Source organism: Rhinoderma darwinii, chromosome 3 (assembly GCF_050947455.1).
Source record: "Rhinoderma darwinii isolate aRhiDar2 chromosome 3, aRhiDar2.hap1, whole genome shotgun sequence".
NCBI lineage: Eukaryota > Metazoa > Chordata > Amphibia > Anura > Rhinodermatidae > Rhinoderma > Rhinoderma darwinii.
In genome coordinates this window covers 12,790,359-12,817,521 of record NC_134689.1, presented here as the reverse complement: position 1 = coordinate 12,817,521, position 27,163 = coordinate 12,790,359, and the positions used below count along the sequence as shown (strand labels likewise).

Sequence of the window (27,163 nt, the reverse complement as noted above, 5' to 3'; positions counted from 1 at the left end):
CTTGTCAGGAAAGGAGCAGAGCGTCTACGGTAGCATGGCAGTATAGCTGAGGAGACTCCTTCTTTTCAGCTTGTCAGGAAAGGAGCAGAGCCTCTACAGTAGTATGGCAGTATAGCTGAGGAGACTTCTTCTACTCAGCTTGTCAGGAAAGGAGCAGAGCCTCTACAGTAGCATGGCAGTATAGCTGAGGAGACTCCTTTTCAGCTTGTCAGGGAAGAACAGAGCCTCTACAGTAGCATGGCAGTATAGCTGAGGAAACCCCTTCTGCTCAGCTTGTCAGGAAAGGAGCAGAGCCTCTACGGTAGCATGGCAGTATAGCTGAGGAGACTCCTTCTTTTCAGCTTGTCAGGGAAGGAACAGAGCCTCTACAGTAGCATGGCAGTATATCTGAGGAGACCCCTTCTACTCAGCTTGTCAGGAAAGGAGCAGAGCCTCTACAGTAGCATGGCGGTATATTTGAGGAGACCCCTTCTACTCAGCTTGTCAGGGAAGGAACAGAGCCTCTGCAGTAGCATGGCGGTATAGCTGAGGAGACTCCTTCTACTCAGCTTGTCAGGGAAGGAGCAGAGCCTCTACAGTAGCATGGCAATATAGCTGAGGACACTCCTTTTTAGCTTGTCAGGGAAGGAGCAGAGACTCTGCAGTAGCATGGCAGTATATCTGAGGAGACTCCTTTTCAGCTTGTGAGGGAAGGAGAATAGCCTCTACAGTAGTATGGCAGTATAGCTGAGGAGACTTCTTCTACTCAGCTTGTCAGGAAAGGAGCAGAGCCTCTACAGTAGCATGGCAGTATAGCTGAGGACACTCCTTTTTAGCTTGTCAGGGAAGGAGCAGAGCCTCTACAGTAGCATGGCAGTATAGCTGAGGACACTCCTTTTTAGCTTGTCAGGGAAGGAGCAGAGACTCTGCAGTAGCATGGCAGTATATCTGAGACTCCTTCCCAGCTTGTTAGTACTGTAAAGCCCTGCATCCCGACAGCAGATATGAACACTACACATGCCCACTCAGTCTTTATGGTTTTATATCATTATATTTTCACATTGGTTTGTAAGTGAGTTCATACTGTGGATGTCATACTATATATACTTTCACTGATCTGGATTCCATGTTACATATCTGCAGGGCAAGTAAGATGGGACTTTATTGTCAGCTGTCAGAGGAAGAAGGAGACGGATTCTGATCAAAGCTCCTCCCCCAGCAGCACAGATTAGCAGCAGCATCAAGAGGGACACAGGGATACAAAACAGATTAAAAAAAAGGTATTTTTACCTGCTGAAAAAACTGCAAATTACTTTAAAACAACTACTAACAGCATTTCTGAACTTTTGGTATGAAAGTGATTCATGGGAAAATACCCCTTTAACTCAGAATGCAAAAATAGGGTCTTTGAAAATGGGGTTGCTAAACCAGACAACACCTTTAGAAGAAAAAAAAAACAGCATATTACAATACAAATTTCATATAATACTGTAGGATCTAAAAGAGTTCTGGTTAAACCTTATTAGGAAAACAAGGTGCAAATATTGGTCTACCAGCAGCAAGCCAAAAAATATGAGGAAAAAAAGGGAATGTAATAATTCCTTCAAAAGTATTAAAGGGGTTTTCCGATTTTATGCAGTTTATTCACAGTATAATGGAAAGTTCTAAGACTGCTGAGCCTGCTCTGGTACACTGTAACGAGTAGAGGACTAATGTAATCTGTGGCTACTTCAATGTCTGAACCCTCCTGTGTAGTGATGGGGAGGGTGGTTATGTGATCCAGCACCCCTCTATTATAGTCCCTTGGAGCAGTACCCATGATTGATCTCCGGAAAAATGTAGGTTTTTGTAAAGCCCCTTCATTTCCTTTCTTGGTCCCTAGAGAACTAGACCCGCTGAGCTGTACTGTATATGGCTTCCACTGTATACACAGGACAGGTATACTTTAAGAGACATATATTAGCCAAGAAAGATTTGAAAGGTTAATCCACTTGTGCAAGAGTGCAAACAATGTTAGGAATGACAAATATTAAAGCACTCGAAACACCTTGCATGGGATGGGTTATTATGTGACTTCATCTCTTCTCTTCTGACATTAAGTAATATAGTCTCAGATGTTATATTTAACCCCATAAAACGCAGCAATAGACAGACAGATGATAGATAGATAGATAGATAGATAGATAGATAGATAGATAGATAGATAGATAGATAGATAGATAGATAGATAGATAGATAGATAGATAGATAGATAGATAGATAGATAGATAGATAGATAGATATGAGATAGATAGATAGATAGATAGATAGATAGATAGATAGATAGATAGACAGACAGACAGACAGACAGACAGACAGACAGACAGATGATAGATAGATAGATAGATAGATAGATAGATAGATAGATAGATAGATAGATAGATAGATAGATAGATAGATAGATAGATAGATGATAGATAGATAGATAGATAGATAGATAGATAGATAGATAGATAGATAGATAGATAGATAGATAGATAGATAGATAGATATGAGAGATAGATAGATAGATAGATAGATAGATAGATAGATAGATAGATAGATAGATAGATAGATAGATAGATAGATAGATAGATATGAGAGATAGATAGATATGAGAGATAGATAGATAGATAGATAGATAGATAGATAGATAGATAGATAGATAGATAGATAGATAGATAGATAGATAGATAGATAATAATATAAATATATATAATAATACCGCCAATATAACGAGAAGCAATAATAATACTTGTAATAATATCGCTGATGAACGCAGCGGCTTAGTGGCCAAGTGTCCCTGGAATATTAGGCTATGTTCACACGGAGTATTTTGCAGGCGGAATTTCTGCCTCAAAATTCCGTTTGGAAGTTGGCCATTGAGCGCCGCGGGCATAAAACGCCACAAAATACGCTTTCTGTGCCTCCCATTGAAGTCAATCGGTGGTCAGAGGCGGAAACGCCCGACGATAGGGCATGTTGCCCCTGCCTCCCATTGAAATCAACAGGAGGCATTTTCGGGCCGTTTTTGACGAGTTTTTTGGCGCGGTTTCCGCGTCAAAAAACTTGTCAAAAAACTCTGTGTGAACTTAGCCTTAATGTTATTCTCTCCAGTATCTGGAAATACTTGTTCTGGATATTTACATTAATATTTATGAAGACATAGCAGAAGGCAAGTAGTATAAACATCAGCGCCATCTAAAGCTCATTATAGGTACTGCATTTGCAATATGACGGTCAACTGAGTTGGAAATGTATAGTGAAGGTGTTATCCCTGGCAACCAATCAGGTTAGATAAGCAGAGACCTGAAGCGTTACTATGGATGGCACCGTCAACTCTTCTGTATCAGATTTCAGGAATATACAGTACACAACAGTATAGTGAGGACACTGTATACAGCGAGGGAGCCACATATAGTGCCAAGCAGCTACTCTCCACACATAGTGGTGCCATATAGTGCTAATATACAACGTTCATTCTCTAATATACAGTATATTATTGTTCTATATACAGCAGCCTCTAATACATTGTTCTATATACAGCAGCCTCTAATACATTGTTCTATATACAGCAGCCTCTAATACATTGTTCCATATACAGCAGCCTCTAATACATTGTTCTTTATACAGCAGCCTCTAATACATTGTTCTATATACAGCAGCCTCTAATACATTGTTCTATATACAGCAGCCTCTAATATATTGTTCTATATACAGCAACCTCTAATACATTGTTCTATATACAGCAGCCTCTAATATATTGTTCTATATACAGCAGCCTCTAATACATTGTTCCATATACAGCAGCCTCTAATACATTGTTCTATATACAATAGCCTCTAATACATTGTTCTATATACAGCAGTCTCTAATACATTGTTCTATATACAGCAGCCTCTAATACATTGTTCTATATACAGCAGCCTCTAATATATTGTTCTATATACAGCAGCCTCTAATATATTGTTCTATATACAGCAGCCTCTAATATAATTTTCTATATACAGCAGCCTCTAATATATTGTTCTATATACAGCAGCCTCTAATATATTGTTCTATATACAGCAGCCTCTAATACATTGTTCTTTATACAGCAGCCTCTAATATATTGTTCTATATACAGCAGCCTCTAATACATTGTTCTATATACAGCAGCCTCTAATACATTGTTCTATATACAGCAGCCTCTAATATATTGTTCTATATACAGCAGCCTCTAATACATTGTTCTTTATACAGCAGCCTCTAATATATTGTTCTATATACAGCAGCCTCTAATACATTGTTCTATATACAGCAGCCTCTAATATATTGTTCTATATACAGCAGCCTCTAATACATTGTTCCATATACAGCAGCCTCTAATACATTGTTCTTAATACAGCAGCCTCTAATATAATGTTCTATATACAGCAGCCTCTAATATAATGTTCTATATACAGCAGCCTCTAATATATTGTTATATATACAGCAGCCTCTAATATATTGTTCTATATACAGCAGCCTCTAATATATTGTTCTATATACAGCAGCCTCTAATATATTGTTCTATATACAGCAGCCTCTAATATATTGTTCTATATACAGCAGCCTCTAATATATTGTTCTATATACAGCAGCCTTTAATATATTGTTCTATATACAGCAGCCTCTAATATATTGTTCTATATACAGCAGCCTCTAATATAATGTTCTATATACAGCAGCCTCTAATATATTGTTCTATATACAACAGCCTCTAATATATTGTTCTATATACGGCAGCCTCTAATATATTGTTCTATATACAGCAGCCTCTAATATATTGTTCTATATATAACAGCCTCTAATATATTGTTCTATATACGGCAGCCTCTAATATAATGTTCTATATACAGCAGCCTCTAATATAATGTTCTATATACAGCAGCCTCTAATATATTGTTCTATATACAGCAGCCTCTAATATATTGTTCTATATACAGCAGCCTTTAATATATTGTTCTATATACAGCAGCCTCTAATATATTGTTCTATATACAGCAGCCTCTAATATAATGTTCTATATACAGCAGCCTCTAATATATTGTTCTATATACAGCAGCCTCTAATATATTGTTCTATATACAGCAGCCTTTAATATATTGTTCTATATACAGCAGCCTCTAATATATTGTTCTATATACAGCAGCCTCTAATATAATGTTCTATATACAGCAGCCTCTAATATATTGTTCTATATATAACAGCCTCTAATATATTGTTCTATATACGGCAGCCTCTAATATATTGTTCTATATACAGCAGCCTCTAATATAATGTTCTATATACAGCAGCCTCTAATATATTGTTCTATATACATCAGCCTCTAATATATTGTTCTATATACAGCAGCCTCTAATATAATGTTCTATATACAGCAGCCTCTAATATATTGTTCTATATACAGCAGCCTTTAATATATTGTTCTATATACAGCAGCCTCTAATATAATGTTCTATATACAGCAGCCTCTAATATATTGTTCTATATACATCAGCCTCTAATATATTGTTCTATATACAGCAGCCTCTAATATATTGTTCTATATACAGCAGCCTCTAATATAATGTTCTATATACAGCAGCCTCTAATATATTGTTCTATATATAACAGCCTCTAATATATTGTTCTATATACGGCAGCCTCTAATATATTGTTCTATATACAGCAGCCTCTAATATAATGTTCTATATACAGCAGCCTCTAATATATTGTTCTATATACATCAGCCTCTAATATATTGTTCTATATACAGCAGCCTCTAATATAATGTTCTATATACAGCAGCCTCTAATATAATGTTCTATATACAGCAGCCTCTAATATATTGTTCTATATACAGCAGCCTCTAATATAATGTTCTATATACAGCAGCCTCTAATATATTGTTCTATATACAGCAGCCTCTAATATAATGTTCTATATACAGCAGCCTCTAATATATTGTTCTATATACAGCAGCCTTTAATATATTGTTCTATATACAGCAGCCTCTAATATATTGTTCTATATACAGCAGCCTCTAATATAATGTTCTATATACAGCAGCCTCTAATATAATGTTCTATATACAGCAGCCTCTAATATATTGTTCTATATACAGCAGCCTCTAATATATTGTTCTATATACAGCAGCCTCTAATATATTGTTCTATATACAGCAGCCTCTAATATATTGTTCTATATACAGCAGCCTCTAATATATTGTTCTATATACATCAGCCTCTAATATATTGTTCTATATACAGCAGCCTCTAATATATTGTTCTATATACAGCAGCCTCTAATATATTGTTCTATATACAGCAGCCTCTAAGTTATAATGTATACAACAGCCTGTTACTATACAACATATCCACATAGTAGACCAGTGTTTGTCATTTGGCATAACCACTACAATAGCACGTGTCTGTTTTTACATAGGACTGCAGGTAGTGAGCTACAATGAAGCACCAAAGAACAACAAAACAAGGTAAATCACAAATTCAGCTGCACTACATCTGTATATAATTGCTCTTAAACGTTTTATCCTTTACTATTATGCCCATATTATCACTCTTATCATACAAGTAAATGTATTACAGCCCTGTATCTACTGAATATAGAATAGATAGACAGATAGATGACATGATAGACAGACAGACAGACAGACAGACAGACAGACAGACAGACAGACAGACAGATAGATAGATAGATAGATAGATAGATAGATAGATAGATAGATAGATATGAGGTAGATAGATAGATAGATAGATAGATAGATAGATAGATAGATAGATAGATAGATAGATAGATAGATATGAGATAGAGAGAGAGAGAGAGAGAGAGAGAGATAGATAGATAGATAGATAGATAGATAGATAGATAGATAGATAGATAGATAGATAGATAGATAGATAGATAGATAGATAGATAGATAGATAGAGAGAGAGATAGAGAGATAGATAGATAGATAGATAGATAGATAGATAGATAGATAGATAGATAGATAGATAGATAGATAGATAGATAGATAGATAGATATGAGATAGAGAGATAGATAGAGAGATAGATAGATAGATGATGTAATCTTATGTAATTATCTATTAATCTCATATCTATCTATCTATCTCATATCTATCTATCTATCTATCTATCTATCTCATATCTATCTATCTATCTATCTATCTATCTATCTATCTATCTATCTATCTATCTATCTATCTATCTATCTATTTATCTATCTATCTATCTCATATCTATCTATCTATCTATCTATCTATCTATCTATCTATCTATCTATCTATCTATCTATCTATCTATCTATCTATCTATCTATCTATCTATGTCATAATCTATCTATCTATCTATCTATCTATCTATCTATCTATCTATCTATCTATCTATCTATCTATCTATCTATCTATCTATCTATCTTATCTGTTGTGGGTAAATCAGCACCTAAGACAGCAGCCATTTTTGTAATGTCTGTATCCTAATATCTTTGAGATCCCTGTGGAATTACCCCCCTATAGTTATAATCTTCCTATATGGAAGCAGAAGGAACTGGAAGCGATGGTCATTTGTACCTATCGTCCAATAGGTGTCACTAGAGAGTATCCAGGTGACCAGAGCTGCAGACTATCACTACCTGTCTATCTGCCGGCTACTTCTCCAGTGACCACCTGACACAGATGCAATGCTACAGCTCAGCTTTAATTTTAATCATAAAAATAGCCACGAGGCAGATTTCTCTCGTTCTTCAGTTTTCTTTCCTTGTAGTGTTTGCAACAAAACAGGTAAAGACTCAGCTACAACTCAGGAATGTGGAAAATCAACTCAGCCTTCTACAGCGAGGCATATTAATAAGGGCACCACGGAAGGAAACTTGGCAAAAGAGAGAGGGAGATTGAAAGACATACTGGAGAGTGCTCGATATCATTGCGATCCGGTATCAGGGTGTCTCCGACCATAGAATATACCTGTAGCCAGGTGGGTTACCTCCACAGCCATCAGAGACTTGAAGTGAATCTCCACCATTGATTTCTTAACTTAATATCTTTCTATTCTTTTTCTGATACAGAGCTCCAAATCCCCTGCATAGATAAAGTGTTTCATGATAACATTTTGACTATCTGCAATCACCACTAGAGGGAGCTTAAGAGCTTACTGCATACTGTTTATACATTGAACGCAATAATAAATCAGTATGCAGTAAGCTCTTAAGCTCCCTCTAGTGGTGATTTCAGGTAGTCAGAATTGTTGTCATTTAATTCTATTATCCATGCAGGGGATTTGGAGCTCTGTATCAGAAAAACAGAGCTCTGACCGCTATAAAGATGAATTAGGAAAGTGACTGGAATTTTTTATTTATTTAAATGGGGGAAATTTATCGTTTGTAACAGCGTTAATGATAAAAGGCAATCGCATGACTAGCAATTTCACAATGATCGCAACCACTAATCTCATAAACTGAAGGAAAAACTTATTTTATTATAATTCCCTACTGCTGATCTGTCATTAACATAATACAGTGGCAGTTTATGGCAGCCTGTATTCTGTCAATGATCTGCTGACAGGGGATGCCGTTATGTGCTGACAAGCTGTAAATGTTGCCTGCAGGGAAAGCCTAGGGAATCTGAATTCCCAGCAGCCCGGTATGTTATCAGATCGGTTGTAGGGGGAGCAATTCTTCAAATAACATTATTTTAAGGAATTGTCAGTTTGGCATTCGTAGGGAATTGCTAGTCGGTCCCAATCTGCAGGATTATGTTATATCTCCCGGGGCTATGCAGACAATCTATCGGGCTGCAGATACCTTCTGTGGGATATGTTTGACCTGGAGGATCGCAGGATATGAAATAACATTCTTTTAGGGGATTGCTAGGTATGCGATTGTCTGATAGAAGCGTAAAACGGAGCTCTGCTTTCAGGCCTGCAATGAGGCAGGCAGACCAAATGTCAAATGACTGTCAACACCTCCTGTTGATGTGTAAAATCTCCAATTCAGGCCAGTGCAGAAAGAATGAAAGCAATCTCTGACAACGCACAACGTTACCTATATCACTGCGGAGAGGCAGACTACGGGGAAGAGCTGAGTTTGTTAGATGTAGTAGAGCCGAGTTTGTCAGATGTAATAAAGCTGAGGTTGTCAGATGTAACAGGGCTGCGTTTGTCAGACGTACGTAGCAGTGCTCAGTTTGTCAGGTGTAGCAGTAAGTAATTTGTCATATGTATCAGTGGTCAGTTTGCCAGACGTAGTAAAACTGAGCCTGTCACATGTAACAGAGATTCGTTTTTTTTTAGATGTATTTGGGATCAGTTTGTCAAATTTGTTATATGTAGCAGAGCTGAGATCGTCACATGTAATAAAGATAGGTTTGTCAGATGTAGCAGGACCAAGTTTGTCAGACTGAGCTGGACTGAGTTTGTCTCATGTAACATAGCTGAGTTTGTCAGATGTAGCAGAGCTGAGATAGCCACATGTAATAAAGATAATTTTGTTGAGGTAGCAGAGCCAAGATTGTCAGATTGAGCAGGACTGATTTATGTCTCATATTGTAGCTGAGTTTGTTAGATGTTGCAGTGCTAAGCTAGTCTTATGTAACAAAGATGAGTTTGTCATATGCAACAGACTTTCTAATGAAATTATCCTAAGCCATATCAGAATTTAATATGACAGGAAATAAAACATCCTGATATTAGAATATTATCCTGAGCCTGAGAGGGAAAATTAGATTGTGAGCTTCAGTGGTGGGAACAGGGACTGAGTAACAGAATAGCAGTATTTGTCAGCTAGGTAGCAGAGCTGAGTCGGTCATATAGCACAATTCCTTTACATAGGAATTCAAATAAACCTTAAATGATCTTTACAATGAATAACCAAGAGTTGAATGACAAATTCAGCTCTGCTATATCTGTAACGCCTAAACACAAACATAGAAGTCTAACAACATCAGTATTTGGCTCTAGTGTGTGCCTGAAATAGGGGAGTACATACCGTCTACAGCGCTGCAGAATATGTTGGCGATATAAATGGAAATGGTACACATTGGTTGTGTTTTTTTTGGGGGGCAGCTCAATTCTTTGCCGGTACTCACCCTAATTTCATGTAGATGATCCCGAAACAGAGAAACACATAGAAAATCCACCTCCGGGAGTGTCTGTGCATGGTCTAGACAAAAGGCTGATCCATATAAAGTTATGAAATAATGAGAGCCCTTCTCAGAGTACATCCAGCAATTGCATGTTTCACTTTAACCAAAGAGCAGCGGCTTCTCTTGTAAAAACAGAGTAGTGTGGAAGCCGCCTGGATCCATGAGGAGAAGGGGATGGATGTAGGAAGAGTGGAATGGCGCGGGATTATCTCTTAACCCCAAAGGAGTGCGAGGCAGAGACTCTGTGCAGTCATCCCATCCAGTGTGGAGGCCAATGTGTCCCTACTTGTTCTGACTACTCCAGGTAACACGCCGCCTGGGTGAGAGCAGGTAGGAGGGAGGACCTCAGGGTGAGACATCGCCTGTCACTCTTCTCTCTCTCGCCTCTGTCTCTGCCTGTCTCTTGCTCTCTCTCTTCGTCTCCTGCATTTGTCTCTTTCACCTCATAGTCTGCGCCATTCTCATTTTACACTGTACACACCTTACATTGTGTTGTTTTATCCCTGTCACAATACACTGTGTCTTACTTGCAAGCTGTCACTTTAGACGACATCACCGGAGGTGTCTCTTTTACTTTGCAGTGTGTGTCTCGTGGTGGACACCTGAAAATAAAAAATCAGCTATGAACATATATGTAACTTTTATGGGGGGCTCCATCATTTGTGCCCTGTAACGCCTTGAGTTATGGCAGCAGGCTTTCCCACACTGAATTGCGAGAACTCAGCTCTGTTATATCTGACAAACTCGGCACAGCTACATCTGACAAACTCGGCACAGATACATCTGACAAACTCGGCACAGCTACATCTGACAAACTCGGCACAGCTACATCTGACAAACTCGGCACAGCTACATCTGACAAACTCGGCACTGCTACATCTGACAAACTCGGCACTGCTACATCTGACAAACTCGGCTCTCCTACGTTTGACAAACCCAACTCTGTTACTTCTAACAAACTCAGCGCTGCTACTTCTGACATACTCCGATCTGCTACAACTGACAAACCGAGCTCTGCTACAACTGACAAACCCGGCTTTGCTATATCCAACAAACCCGGGGCTTCTACATCTGAAAAATTTGGATTTGCTACATCGGGCAAATCGGCCCTGCTGCATCCAACATACACAGCTCTGTAGCATCCGACAAACTCGGCTCTTCTACATCCGAGAGACTCGGCTATGCTGCATCCGACAGACTCGGCTATGCTGCATCCGACAAACTCGGCTATGCTGCATCCGACAAACCCGGCTATGCTGCATCCGACAAACCCGGCTATGCTCCATCCGACAAACCCGGCTATGCTCCATCCGACAAACCCGGCTATGCTCCATCCGACAAACCCAGCTATGCTCCATCCGACAAACCCGGCTATGCTGCATCCGACAAACCCGGCTATGCTGCATCCGACAAACCCGGCTATGCTGCATCCGACAAACCCGGCTATGCTGCATCCGACAAACTCGGCTATGCTGCATCCGACAAACTCGCTATGCTGCATCCGACAAACCCGGCTATGCTCCACAAACCCGGCTATGCTCCATCCGACAAACCCGGCTATGCTCCATCCGACAAACCCGGCTATGCTCCATCCGACAAACCCGGCTATGCTCCATCCGACAAACCCGGCTATGCTCCATCCGACAAACCCGGCTATGCTGCATCCGACAAACCCGGCTATGCTCCATCCGACAAACCCGGCTATGCTACATCCGACAAACCCGGCTATGCTACATCCGACAAACCCGGCTATGCTACATCCAACAAATCTGGCACATGAATAAAATGGGAAAAACTGCGTTTCGCTCAGACGGGGCGTTTGTTTACACCGCCATTTCAAAAAATGAAAAGAAGTAGCATGTCACTTCTTCAGCCGTTTTTGGAGCTGCTTTTCATTGTGTCAATAGAAAAACAGCTTAAAAAAAGGCTAAAAAAACAAACAAACGCCTGAAAAAATGTTTTCAGCTTTGAAAACGGCTGAAAATCAGAGGCTGTTTTCTCTGAAAACAGCTCGGTAATTTTCAGCCGTTTTTGACTCAGCGTGTGTGTGAACATAGCCTTACCCACGACCCTTTTCTGGACACTTCCAAAAAGTGTCTAGGAAGGTGCAAAAAGTGTCAAAACACGTAACAAATTTGGCCCATGCCCCGTACGCCACTTATTGGCGCAATTTGTAAATTGCCCCAATGTATTTCAAGCTGATTTACAGTTTTTGTCTTATAAAGTCTCAGCAAAATATAAATTGCCATAGCATGCTGGGACTTGTAGTTCCATAACAGCTGGAAAAGCCCCAAGTTATCTCCTATTTACGGAGCCGGTCTGTATGTAAGGTGGGTTTACGTGCTCTGATTTTGCATACGGTCATGCGGAGTGATAATTCGAGACCTCCACAGTGGCTATAAAGAGCGTCTTTTACTCTGGAGGACCTGGAATGTCCATTCATTAAAAGGATCGGTCATTAAATTCAATAAGGACTGTGTAATGCTTTAGTTTCCCTGTGGTGGCGCTGTAGGGATATCGAACACTTGCAGATGATCGCTGGGGGTGCCAGCAGCGGCACACTGCTGTTTTTGCAGTGTGATAATCGTGCCTATCTTAGGTAGAAAAAAAACACGCATCTCCATCAGAAATAATACTCGCCAGTTAATAGAAGACAATAGGGGAGATGTGACAAAAAGTGGAAAAGTTAAGCACAGCAACCAATCAGATTCCAGCTCTTATTTTTCAGCAGCCCTTTTAAAAATGAAAGAAAGATTCTGATTGGTTGCTATGGGCAACTGCTCCAATTTCACTGCACTAGTTTTGATCAATCTCCCTCAATGAGTTTTCCTCTTCTGTCAAGTTGTTATATTGGGGGAGATTTATCAAAACTACTGCAAATTTAAGGTGAAACAGTTGCCCATAGCAACCAAACTAGAGGTGGAATTTGATTTGGTTGCTATGGACATCTCCTCTACTTTCCGTTCCCTGGCACCAGTCTATATAAGTCTTCCCCTTCTGGCCACGGTTACAGCTCCCACAGGGGTCGGCACCCAGCTTTTCCGGGCTTCAGAATGTGAAATCCACCCCGTTATGCAACAATACTTTCCCTGCCACATTACTTTTACATAAATGGACAGATTTGCCATTCAGGAGTCAGGGAAAACTGGATGACAACCCCAGTGAGAGCAGTTATGGCGGCCATATTGATAGTCACCCAGCTTTCCCAGAAACAGATGTGATAGAAGAGGACGACTCTAAAACTTTTGATTTGACTTTCTTTTAGTATTTATCATGCGTCTATCCCATAGCCAGACATGTAATGCTGTTTCCACCCGCAGGACGTCTCGTGTCATGACACCACTGACTCGACAATACAAATCCTTATAGAGAGTCAAAAAAACAAAAAATTGGGTAAAACACAGTTCTAACTGATCCTCGGCTTCAGATGACCTCGATTTATAGGCTTCGACCCATATACTCGCTGATCACTGACCCTTTTTTCAGCCAGTCATACTTTTCACATACCTGCCAGCTTGTGACAAGGAGTGACATCAGGGAGATTGTGAAAAGCAATGTAACCCAAAATGAATACAGACCCCAGACCAGACCCCAGCATAAATACAGACCTTAGACCCCTAAACGAATACAGACCCCAGACCAGACCTTCTAAACGAATACAGACCCACTACATACAGACCTCAGATGGCAACGCTCTGGCAGGGGACTCCACTCCAGGAGTAGCCCCTAATGTCACTGTCCATATACGGACAGTGACGTCAGGGGATCCCTCTAGGAGCGGAATCCCCGGCCTATGCTCTATCTGTGGAGGCATCATACTGTATGGGGTAAGCTATAGGGGCATTGTACTGTATAAGGCAGCTGTGGGGCATTATACTGTATGGTGGCAGCTAAGTGGTAATTTTACTGTATGGGGGCAGCTATGGGGGCATTATACGGTATGGGGGCACCTATGGGGCATTATACTGTTTAAGGGCAGCTGTGGGGCATTATACTGTATGGTGGCAGCTAAGTGGTTATTTTACTGTATGGGGGCAGCTATGGGGGCATTATACGGTATGGGGGCACCTATGGGGCATTATACTGTTTAAGGGGAGCTATGGGGTCATTATACTGTATGGGGGCAGCTATGGTTGCATTATGCTGTATGGGGCATCTCTGGGCATTATACTGCATGGGGTCATCTGTGTGGGCATTATACTGTATGGGGCATCTGTGTGGGCATTATACTGTATGGGGGCATCTGTGTGGGAAGTATACTGTATCGGGACATCTGTGTGAGCATTATACTGCATGATAGCATCTGTGTGGGCATTATATTGTATGGGGGGCATCTGTGGTGGCTTTATACTGTATGGGTGCGTATATGGGGGCATTATACTTTATAGTGGCAGCTAGAGGGCATTATACTGTGACGTCAGCTATTTGGCATTATACTGTGTGGGAGGCACCGCATCGGCATAAATACAGACCCCAAAACAAATAAAGGCCACAGACTAAACCACATAAGCTTATACAGATTCTACAGTAGATCAGGCCCCCTAAATAAAAACAGACCCCCAGGCTCCAGAATACAAACTCCCAAATAAATACAGACCCTACACAAAAACCCCTAAACAAATAGACCCCAGACCAGGCCCACTAGATAAATATAGTCCCAAGACTAGACCCCAGAATAAATACAGAACCCAGACCAGGCCCCCTAAATAAAGACCCCCTATATAAATAAAGACCACCAAGCTAAATACATATCGAAGACCAGACCCCCTAAACATATACAGACCGCCAGACCAGGCCTCCTAAATAAATACAGACCACACACCAGACCGTCTCAAACAGCGCCACTCTTAGCCATGGGCCGTGAATGATATTGCAGCTCGATCCCATTCATGTTAATTGGGGCTGAGCTGCAATACCAGACATGGCACATGGCTAAGAGTGGCGCTGTTTGAGATGCTTTCCACAATGGAGAGTTTCCCTATGTCCCTAATAAAGTTCCTAGAAATTGCTACTACAGAAAAGCATCATGAAAATCGCTCTACTATGGATTCTTGTTGTACGGATCAATAATGCGCCACCCACAGCCAGTTACTGTAACCTCGTGAGCCTTTTATATGGGGGCACATGTAGGATTTGTTTTACATTCATATGGAATCTGTAAGGAAAAAAATGGTGGCATGCTCCATCGTTGCCTCATGAAAAAGCCATAGGGCGATATGGGCCCATAGGCCCTGTTCACACGACAGTTTTTGCAGGCAGAAAATTCTGCCTCAAAATTCCATCTGGAATTTTGAGGCAGATTTTGATCTGCCTGCACGCCGTTTGCCACGTTCTTCGCAGCGTTTTTCGCCCGCGGCCATTGAGCGCCGCGGGCAAAAACGCAGCGAAATACGCTTTCTCTGCCTCCCATTGATGTCAATGAGAGGTCAGAGACGTAAACGCCCGAAGATAGGGCATGTCGCTTCTTTTTCCCGCGAGACGGTTTTTCCGCACGCGGGGAAAAAACGCTTTCGCCTCCCATTGAAATCAATGGGAGGCATTTTCAGCCGTTTTTTAGCACGTTTCCGCGTCAAAAAACTGTGTGTGAACAGGGCCATAGGGACTCTGTGTGCCACCCTCTAGGGTCCATGACTGAAGCCCCATGCACACGTCCGTGCCCGTAATCACGGCCCGGGATTGCAGGCACAGCCGGCCGCCAACTACCGCCCGCATTTTCAGGCCTTGCTGCCATACAAAGTAACGGACATGTTCCATAATTTTCGGAACATTTCTACGGCACGCACACACATCCGTAGCGATACGGAAAGTTGTCCGCGGCCAATACAACTGAATGGGTCCGTAATTGCGGACCGTATTATGGCCCGCAATTACGGAGCATTTTTACAGTCGTGTGCATGGGGCCTTAGACCCGAGGCCAAAAATAACAATGTACCAGGCACAGTAGCTTATATGGGGCCTTTCAACTGAGGAGGACGTCTTCAATGTTAAAAGAGCCTCAGAGGGTTTGGGAGGTTAGTGATCAAGCAGGGGTCCCCCCTCTATGACTCCCATTTACCCTAATAGGTGTTGCCCTAAATTTTTATCAGTTGTTCATGAGATCCAGCGTCCTCCTAGTTCTTCGGGTGTTTATCATTCCAATAAGGCAAGGAACTGAAACATGAGTAACACACAGCGGTTTCAAAGACAGCTCTGCTACATCTGTATTTCAACACCACTTGATTTGGCGAGTTAGGATGAAGAGATGATTTTAAAAAAATCTAAAATTTAATATTCAAAAATTTAAGATGAAATTATCTAAATGATTCCAAACATGAAATTGTTTTACATTTTTGAGAAATTTTTTACTAAAATCATTTTACTAAATGTTTCTTACAGGAAGGTCTGCAAGGCGATATATGGACACGTCAAAAAATGCCACAGGGTTGCTACGTACGTGAGAAAGATACAGCGAGAAATGTGATCACCACAAGGGATCCAGGGGAGATCTTTGATCACTTTGGCATTTCTTCCAGAAGAAGGAAATTTAAGTCTCAGCCTGTGAAAAGGCCGGTTCCACGGATGTTTCTATCATTATTATCTATAGTCCAGGGAAGCAACCGGCAGCCCACGAGATGTTGCAGATTTAGGCTGGGTTCACACGCCCTATTTACGGACGTAATTCGGGCGTTTTAGCCGCGAATTACGCCCGAAAATACGGCTCCAAAGCGTCGGCAAACATCTGCCCATTCATTTGAATGGGTTTTACGATGTACTGTGCCGACGGGCTTTATTTTTACGCGCCGCTGTCAAAAGACGGCGCGTAAAAAAGACGCCCGCGTCAAAGAAGTGCCTGTCACTTCTTGGGACGTAATTGGAGCCGTTTTCCATTGACTCCATAGAAAAACAGCTCCAATTATGTCCGTAATGGACGCTGCGAAAAACGGCTGCACATGCCATTACGACTGAAATTCAGGAGCTGTTTTCGCCTGAAAAGAGCTCCGTAATTTCAGGCGTATCGGACGCTGTCGTGTGAACATACCCTTACATGCCGGAGGCAACTGAGATGACATGTTGGAGAATCTAGTTCCACGAAAGGTGGTGAACTTCCATTTTCATGATATGTTACAAGTAGGCATAAGAAACCTCTTCATGTTACCAAGAAGTCCCTTGGTTGCCCCTCCAGTACCCTCGTAGGACAGAAAGATGGCATAACTCTTGGACTGGTTGCTCTCTACTCTATTTAATATGGTTCCTATGGAGAGGGGGCATTCCTTTTGGAAAGAAGAAGGGCCATATTTTACCTAGCTCTAAATTGATTGATCTTCAATGGCGCTGTAGCTGCCACTGTGGCTGTCGTTATGGTACATAGCAAATTATGACCAAATAAAATGAGATCTTGTAGGTTGGTTCTTAGGATTCTTCTGCCAGTTCATAAGACTTGGATTCATCTTTATCAGTAGACATCTTCCGAAGGCATTTGAAGCATGTCTTCTTGATATTGAAGGCATTATTATTAAATATAGGATTGATATAGCCCACTGGGTCTATTTGCCCAATGTCTACATTGACTTCATATATAGCATACATGTCCCGAGAGCCCAATACATATTAGGACAGATTTATCAAAACTAGTATTCGGGAGGTAGAGGACCTGTTCACACGAACCAGCTCCCATTTCTCAGATCTCCTTCAGGCATTTGAATCAACAACCCCCACTTTTCCTTGATAAATCTCCTCCATCCTCTTCATTGATTATAGGCCACTAGGTGGCAATGTTGAATACATGCCGGACTTTACAGAATGACTATACACCTGTGGTCTGTAGGTTCTCCATCTGTGGTGGAAGTACATCTCCCACTCTACTACATTCTATATATTTCGCTGGTTGAGATTGGGTTTTTGTTAAATCTAGGGGTGAATCAGTAATCATGTTTGCAAGGAAGTGTAGATGTCTCATCAACATCATTGACCAGTGAGACATCTGACAATCTTTGGTTCCCATCAGGGGCAGTGCAAGAACACTACATGGGCCTCTTGCTCTCCTACGTCTCGTCATAAGGGACCCCATGTGTCTATAATAATCCCTTAGTAATAGTGCGCGATGAACTTCATGAACTCAGTCCCTTATATATAATCAAATAGACAGTAGGAAGCTGCTTTTAATATGGCAGAGGGTGGGCCCGCCTACCCACTGGTCTCCGATGCAGCAACACAAGTTGCACATATGGCATGTCCACCACTGGTCCCTGTGTTTTCCACGTCAGGTTGGAGACATTCGGAAGTGCTCGTAATCTCCCAAATACATGGATTTATTTTTGACCAATTGTTAGATTGGGCCATGGAATTGGGCTATGTTAGGCCATTATTACACTAACCCATTGTTATTCATTATTAGCAAGTGGTGTCGGACTGGGTTTTCTTGGCGCCCCCCCCCCCCCCCCCAGTCCATCCTCCATATATTAAGAAACAACCAATAAGAAATAGTCCCTAGTGGCAAGGAATTTGCAACAAAGAAATCTCAAAATGGGGTTATTTTCTACTGGACCTTTGGTCCCCATAATTGAGTAAGAGTCCTTTTACATGTCCTGACATGGGCCGTGTAAACGAGCGCCGATCAACGAGATAGCTCGTTGATCGTGCTCGTTTGCTCCAATGCATGGGGACGAGTGATTGTAACTCCCCATACATTTCTATTATGTCGGCAGCGCGTCTACATAAACGATACAATCAGTCGAGGAACAAGCATTTGCTCGTTCATCGGCTGATCGTTGCCCTGTTTATACAGGATAATGATCGGGAATGAGCGTTTATATGAACGATCATTTGTCCAATAATTGGCCCGCGTAAAAGGACCTTAAGAGCCTGGGCCCACTGGAGGATTTTATGGTACTCTGGTGGGCCTGTTCGACCCTGTTAGCTGAAATATCAGCACAGAAGCTAAATTGATCCTCCATTCAGTCATGATTTCTGGGATACGACTGTTAAATATTAACAGACCACAAGTATGTACAGCAGAAACAATGGTAATAGGAGAAACTCCACGTTTTTAAAGGTAATTAATTCTAACTTATGTTTATTGGCTGTAGTTCCATGTTAATTACACATTGTGTAAGAGTCAGGCCTACATAGAAAAGGCATGAGTAATGGGCTGAGCAATCCGTCAATGAGCGTAAGACAGCGCGTCAAGAGAACCGTGAAGTAAACAGAAGACGGGAGGGAATAGGAATATTTTTTTTTTCAAAAATTTAACCACAAAATTCCGTTTTTGTGTTCTGATTCTATGTCAGAATATGAGATAGCATTAGTCTAGTTTTCTAATTTTCTAGATCTCTTCGTTATCTAAAACCTGTGACTGTCCACCTGTTGCAAAACTACAACTTCCAGCATGCCCTAACAGCCTGCTGGGAGTTGTAGTTTTGCTAAAGGTGGAGAGTCACAGGTTGAAGACCCTTGGCGTAGACCTTCAGAGGCTGTGATTTACCCCCTGACCAGATACATGCAATAACACAGGAATACACTTAAAGGGCACCTGCCCCCCCAGAGACATGGGATTGACAACAACTAAGAGATAATTGACCGGACAGGAAGTCCTAAATAATGTCCTATATACAAAATGAATCAGATAGGGGAGAGGACCTGCCAAAAGGTCCCTTTTAAGTAGCATTATCCCCTATGAGAAAGAAAACGGTCTATAGTGCCACCAATAGCAACAACTCCGAATCTGTGCTGTCTACAGATGGCTGTCTCTGGTTCGGCTATTAACCCGAGTCATGTTTAAATACGGGCTCATAGACTTCTATTGGCCACGGGTTCCTTCCCGTTTGCCCGGGCCATTGAAAAATATGGAACATGTTCTATTTCAGACCGTAATTACGGCACGGGTCTATGGGGCTCTCGTAATTACAGATGGCTACGTGTGTGCACCCGTAATTACGGGAGCGTTGCTTGACGACATCAGGGGATAGTCACTGTCCAGGGTGCTGAAAGAGTTAACTGATCGGCAGTAACTCTTTCATCACCCGGGACAGTGACTACCGCTGGAGTTAATAGTATTAAAAGTTAACTTACCCAGAACTCCCTGCTTCTTCCTCCAGTCCGGCCTCCCGGGATGAAGTTTCATCCCATGTGAACGCTGTAGCCAATCACAGGCCAATCACAGGCTGCAGCAGTCACATGGACTGCCGCGTCATCCAGGGAGGTCGGACTGGATGTCAAAAGAGAGACGTGTCACCAAGACAAAGGCCGGGGTACGTATGAACTTTTTTTAACTTTCAATCGCTGCGGAAACTCTGCCCGAAAGGGCTGCCCCTTCTCTCTATCCAGCACTGATAGAGAGAAGGGGCTGCCGATTAGTTTCAGAGAAAACGGATCCGTAAATACGGGTGGAATACTGGCGACAACGGACCCGTATTGTTTTCTTGTGAGACATTGGGCTTCATGTTAGTGGTAAAATTTGGTCGATATATTCAGTGTTTATTTGTGCAAAATTCAGAGAAAATTTAGAAAAAAATAGAATTTTTCTGAATTTAAATGCATCTGCTTGTAAAACAGATAGTTATACCACCAAAAATAGTTACTAGTTCACATTTACCATATGTCTACTTTAGATTGGCATAGTTTTTTGAACATTCTTTTATTTTTCTTGGACGTTACAAGGTTTAGAACATAAACAGCAATTTCTCATATTTTTAAGAAAATTTCAAAACCCTTTTTTTAAGGTACCTGTTCAGTTCTGAAGTGGCTTTGAGGGGCCTATGTATTAGAAACCCCTATAAAACACCCCATTTTAAAAACTAGTGCTATAGTGCGCTCGTGGACTAAAACACAGGCCCCAGAAGCAATGAAGCACCTAGTGCATTTTGAGGCCTCTTTTTTATTAGAATATATTTTAGGCAGCATGCCAGGTTTGAAGCGGTGTTGAGGTGCCAAAACAGTAGGAATCCCCCAAAAGTGACCCCATTTTAGAAACTACACCCTGCAAGGAATTCATGTATGGTTGTTGTTACCATTTTGACCCCACAGTTTTTACACAGCACGTATTTGAATTGGGCTGTGAAATTAAAAAAAATGACATTTTTTCCAATAAAATGTAATTTTTCATTAACATTTCTTATTTTCACAGGGAACAAAATACCCAATTTTGTTTCCCAATTTCTCCTGAGTGCAGCAATACCCCATTTGTAGCAATAAACTGCCATTTGGGCCCATGGGAGGCCTCAGAAGTGAAGGAGCGCTATGTGTTCTTTGGAGTCCAGTTTTTCCTGGATTGGTTTTCGGGTGCCATGTCACATTTGCAGAGCCCCAGAGGTATCAAAGCATTGGAAACCCACCAGACGTGACCCCATGTGGGAAACTACACCCCTCAAGGAATTCAATTATGGGTGTTGTGACCATTTAGACCCCACAGTTTTTACACAGAATTTATTTGAATTGGGTTGTGAATTAAATTGGGTTGTGAGTGCGGCAATACCCCAGTAGTGGTGATAAACTGCCGTTTGGGCCCATGGGGGGGGGGGGCTCAGAAGGAAAGGACCACCATTTTGCCTACTGGGGATTTTCTGGTGCAAAGTCATGTATGGAGAAGCCCCTGAGGTACCAGTACAGTTGAAACCCCCGAGAAGTGACCCCGTTTTAAAACTACACCCCTTAAGGAATTCATCTAGAGGTGTCGTGAGCATTTTTGTTATCAGCTGCCTGGGCACATAGCAGGACTCAGAAGGGAAAGACGAGGGGGGATAAGCTTTGCGGAGTGCATCAGGGTAAGTAAAACTGGCGTAGATTAAAAATCAAGGGATGTATGATACATTTTAAAACACTTTCATACAGAGCCCTGGTTTTTCGGGACCCGTGTCGCATTGATATATCGTATCCTTCCTTATCCCTCTCTTATAGCAGACTCTGCACCTCTTTTGACTCTTTCCCTTTCCACCAGTTTGGGGAACTTCTCCTGGAAAGTGTTGCCGCCCTGGTACGATGCGTGTGGCCTCGCTTCCAGAAGTACTGGGTGCCCCCCCTTCTTGGTCCCTAAAGATTAATTTCTTGATAATCACCTCTTGAAATTCCAGGAAAGTTCCCCTCTGGCCTGTACATCGATGTAGCACGTACGTGTTGTAGAATGCCATCTGTATGATGTGCACGGAGCTTCTTATACCACAGCGCATGGCGCTGTAGGGCTTCAGGACTTGATCTGACAAGTCCACCCCTCCCATGTACCTATTGTAGCCCAGGATGCAGTCTGGTTTGGGGGTCTCTGTACTGGTACCTCGTACAGGTGCATGGGTACTGGTGTGGCATCTCTCTTGTCCTTGTACGTGACACACAATATGTTGCTGCTAGAATGTGCCCTGCTCTCACCCCTTCTGAGTGTTTGCCCTGCAGAGTCTTAGGGAGGCCTCTCAGATTTTTTTCTAGCAGTGCCGCATGCCGCAGGACTTCTGGAAGCGAGGCACTTGAAGAGTGGGACGCCGGTATAAAAATTATCCAGGTAGATGTGGTAACCCTGGTCCAGCAGTGGGTGCACCAAATCCCACACAATTTTAGCATTAACTCCCAGTAAGGGGGGGGGGGGCATTCTGGGGGCTGAATACCGGTGTCCTTCCCTCCATATATCCTAAATTTGTAGGTATACCCTGATGCACTCTCACAGCTTAGACATCTTCACGCCATACCTTGCCCTCTTACTCGGCAGGTACTGGCGGAATTGAAACCTCCCTTTAAAATGTACCAGGGACTCATCAATAGAAATACACTTCTCGGGGGTGTATTCTTGGGAAAACCGGGCACTGAAATGGTCTAATAGGGGTCTCCGTTTATACAAACTGTTAAAACTGGGGTAATCTCGGGGTGGGCACGGCTCATTATCAGTATAATGTAAGAAGCAAAGTATTGCCTCATTTATTTATTTTTTTAGGTTCCAGTTCAGTTCTGAAGTTGCTTTGAGGGGCCCATATATTAGACACCCCTATCAAACACCCCATTTTAGAAACTAGACCCCTCAAAGTATTCACAAAAGCATTTAGAAAGTTTATTAACCCTTTAGGTGTTTCACAGGAATTTAGAGCAAAGTAGAGGTGAAAATTACTTTTTTTTTTGTCTGAAAATCCTTTTTATTCCATTTTTTTTTCTATAACACAAAAGGTTTTACCAGTGAAACACAAATTAATACGTATTGCCCAGATTCTGCAGTTTAGAGAAATATCCCACATGTGGCCCTCGGGCGGTAATGGACTGAAGCACCGGCCTCCGAAGCAAAGGAGCACCTAGTGGATTTTGAGGCCTCTTTTTTATTAGGCACCATGTCCGGTTTGAAGAGGTCTTGTGGTGCCAAAACATTGGGAACCCCCCAAAAGTGACCCCAATTTGGAAACTAGACCCCTTGAGGAATCCATTGTAGTTTTCTTGGGGTGCATGCGGCTTTTTGATGAAATTTTTATTCTATTTTTAAGTGGCGCGGTGACTAAAAAACAGCAATTCTACTATTGTTTTTTTATTCTATTCTTTTTTACAGCGTTCACCGTGCGCTATAAATGATATATTCACTTTATTCTGCGGGGCGATACGATTACGGCGATACCAGATGTTTATAGTTTTTTTTATGTCTTATGGCATTTACACAATAAAATACTTTTTGTAAACAATCATTCACTTTTTGTGTTACCTTATTCTAAGAGCCAGAACGTTTTTATTTTTCCATCAAGAAAGCCGTGCGAGGACTTGTTTTTTGCGTAACGAACTGTAGTTTCGATCAGGATAATTTTTAGGTACATGCGACTTTTTGATCTCTTTTTATTCCATTTTTTAGGAGGTGAAGTGACCAAAGAATTGTGATTGTGGTTCGGTTTATTATTATTTTCTTTTATGGCGCTCACCACGCGGGATAAATAACGAAATAATTTTGGAGTTCAGGCCGTTACGGACGCGGCGATACCAATTATGTATAGTTTATTTGTTTATAGATTTTTATTAATAATAAAGGACTGATAAAAGTAAAAATCCCCCTTTTTCCCTTATCACTTTTAAAACTTTTATTTTCTTATTTTTACACAACTCTTTTTTACTTTGTCCCACTAGGGGACTTGAGGGCAGGAGGCTCTGATCGCTATTCTAATACACTGCACTACATGCGTAGTGCAGTGTATTAGAACTGTCAGCTACTCACTGACAGCAAGCATAGTTGGTCCTGACTCACCAGGACCCACCAGGCTTCCGTCGATGGCGTATCCGGAGTCCTTTGTTAGGACTCTGCTTGCCATCGCCACCATCGCCGGCCGCAATCATGTAGCGGGCCGTCGATGGCGGTTTAACTCCTAAGAAGCCACAATCGCTATTGAAAGCGGCTTCTGAGGGGTTAATCTGCAGGGACCGCCGCGATCGGTCCCTGCACATTGAGCTGTGATAGCCTGCTGTTGGAAACAGCAGCTATCACAGCTCATGAACGCGCCCCGCGTGAACGGCGCTGTGTTTCATCCATGACATACCATTATGTGTTGGAGCGCGAACGATGCAGTTAGGCCCCATGCACACGACAGTAAAAAACCTCAGTTTTTGCGGGCCGCAAAAACGGACCCATTCACTTTCATTGAACGCGGAAACCTTTCCATAGCGCTACGGATGGTTGCCCGTGCCGTAGAACCGTGCCGGGATATATGGAGCATGTCCTATTTTTCATATTTTACGTATTTATACTTTGTACGGAAGCACGGCCCGAAAATGCGGGTGGCAGTCGGCGGCCAGCCATGCCCGCAATTGCAGGCCGTGATTGCGGGCACGGTCGTGTGCACGGGGCCTTATCATGACATAATAGTATGTCCTGGAGCGTTAAGGGGTTAAGCAGGTGAACCTGCTTTCCTAGTATTCTGAATGATAAATCTGTCACGTTATGGGAGCAGGCAATCTAATGCTAGGCAGATTTGCCATTTGGATGCCTAGGAAAGCTTGGTGACAACCCTTTTGGGTGATAGTCCTATTGGTTATAACTCAGCTTTCCCAAAAACCGATATAACTAAGAAACAAATAAATGGAATTGTTAACAGCCTGGCAGATGGGGACGACCTCAAGGGCTTATACGTAGTGGAGATGTGTTTATGTCAGGAGAAAATACCCTCTAAGAATTATACTGTAGACATCTTTAAAGGGGGTTTCCCACTAAGAAGATTTATCACCTATCAACAGGATAGGTGACAAAAGTATGATCGCTGGGACTCCCACCTATCACTAGAATGGGGGTACAGAGCCCCCTGTTCCTCCTCATTGCATGATTTGAATTGAGCGGTGCCCTGTCACTCTATTGTCTATGAGGCTGACGTAGACAGCCTAGTACAGCGCTCAGCTGTATCCGTCAGCCCCATAGACATTGAATGGAGAAGCAGGGTGCATGTATGACCGCTGCTCATTTTAAAAATCCTGATCACAGTGATCATGCTGTGAGGAGGAATGGGAATCACGACCCCTATTCTAGTAAAGCAGTAATTGGTGGGTCCCCCAGCAATTATACATTCATCACCTAACCTGTGGATAGGTGATACAATTTCTTAGTGGGTAATGTCCACCTTTTACCACCATGTTATTTTTTTGATCCAACATTCTGTACCGATCAATTTTAAAAAACATATTTGCCAGAGCTCCGTTTTTCTGATACAAAGTTCCAAATCACCTGCATAGACATGAATTAAATCATATAATTCTGGATGCCAGCATTGACCACTAGAGGGAGCTTACTGTATATACATTAAACGTAATAAGAAAACAGTAAGCAATTAGCTCCTAAACTCCCCCTAGTGGTGACTTCAGAATACAGATTATCATCATTTAACTGTATTGTTAACGAGTCTGTTTGGTTTCAAATAAAACTTTTTCATTAAACACCATTTGGGAATGCAAAGTTAATAGAGGGTGGTCCTCTGTTCAGGATCCTCATCTCTTGGCCAGAGTGGAGAGCGGTTACAAAGAGCGTCTATCGCTTTGGAGGACCTGTCCTGTCCTGTATTACACAGACAACCCATTGATATGAATGGATACTGTGTAATGCTTCATCTCCCCTGTGGTGGCGCTGCAGGGAAATGTGAACACTTACTGCCAGATTTCCCCACAGATTACAGCTGATTGCTGGTGGTGATCAACTTAATGTCAAGGGACTCTTCTAACAAGTAGGGATTGTCCAATTAGGAGAACCCGTTTTAAGATCTACATAGCATTGTTATTTTGGCACGGTATAGTACGGTTACATGTTTACCATATGACACTATCATGTAGGCAATATGGCAGTATTATGGAGGCACTTGTTAACTTGCACTGTATGGTGGCATTATTTAAACACTATATAGCAATGTTAATAGGACGGTATTATGGCAGTGACCTCATGCGCTAGCCTCGGGACCTGCACAACCTTTGATCTAGCCCGGACTGCTCCGAAATAAAAAGGTTAATAGAAAGATCATACAGAGAAAGTTCTATTGCCGGTTGGAACATCCCACCATCATCGTCAAGGGTTTTTCCCATATTCCACATATGATTGGTTCAGTTCCCCAATTGTTTCATATTTCACATAATGATTTCATAGTTGGTATTCTTATAAAGATTGGATCAGCAAATAACCCATCAGCACCCGCTGTATCGGAGCATCAGGTACCCTTTAAGAGCAAGTGTATCATTTCCGGCTGTGTGTCTCCAGCAATCTTTAAGTAGATAAATATTGTCTTTTGTACCTCCCAGATCAAAGCTCTTTTTCTTGAGATGATGTGTTGTTTCCTAGAATTTGAACCTACTTTCCAGTTATAATGTGGGTGGCCAGGTAATTTTTGCGGACAGAAAACGTTAACACTTCTTTTTAGGATAACCGGGGGTAAATGAAGAAGGTAATTGAGATGCTAAGCAGACTGTGTCAGTAGCAGAGATGGGAAAACAGATAGTTTTAGGAAAAGATCTTATTTCCAAGCCTTTTAACTCGATCAGAATTCCATGCAAAATTTAAACTGGGTTTTGCTGCCACCTGTTGGACAAAAGGCTAACTGCCTGATAAACAGGAAGAG

General features: G+C 41.8%; 1 protein-coding gene and 1 long non-coding RNA gene across 2 annotated transcripts in view; one reads left to right on the top strand and one right to left on the bottom strand.

The window, feature by feature from the left end:
• WNT7B (Wnt family member 7B) overlaps positions 1–10,552 on the bottom strand; it is an 89,410-nt gene extending 78,858 nt beyond the window's left edge. Inside the window, exon 1 of the mRNA XM_075855936.1 lies at positions 10,101–10,552. Within this exon, the coding sequence (XP_075712051.1) occupies positions 10,101–10,171 (71 nt within the window). The 5' untranslated portion in view covers positions 10,172–10,552. The remainder of the gene's footprint in view (positions 1–10,100) is intronic.
• LOC142748737 (uncharacterized) lies at positions 1,128–17,557 on the top strand. The gene is made up of 4 exons (XR_012882303.1): positions 1,128–1,259; positions 6,445–6,493; positions 7,783–7,992; positions 16,533–17,557. It is a non-coding gene; the product is annotated as an uncharacterized LOC142748737 (long non-coding RNA).
• The last annotated feature ends 9,606 nt before the right edge of the window (positions 17,558–27,163 follow it).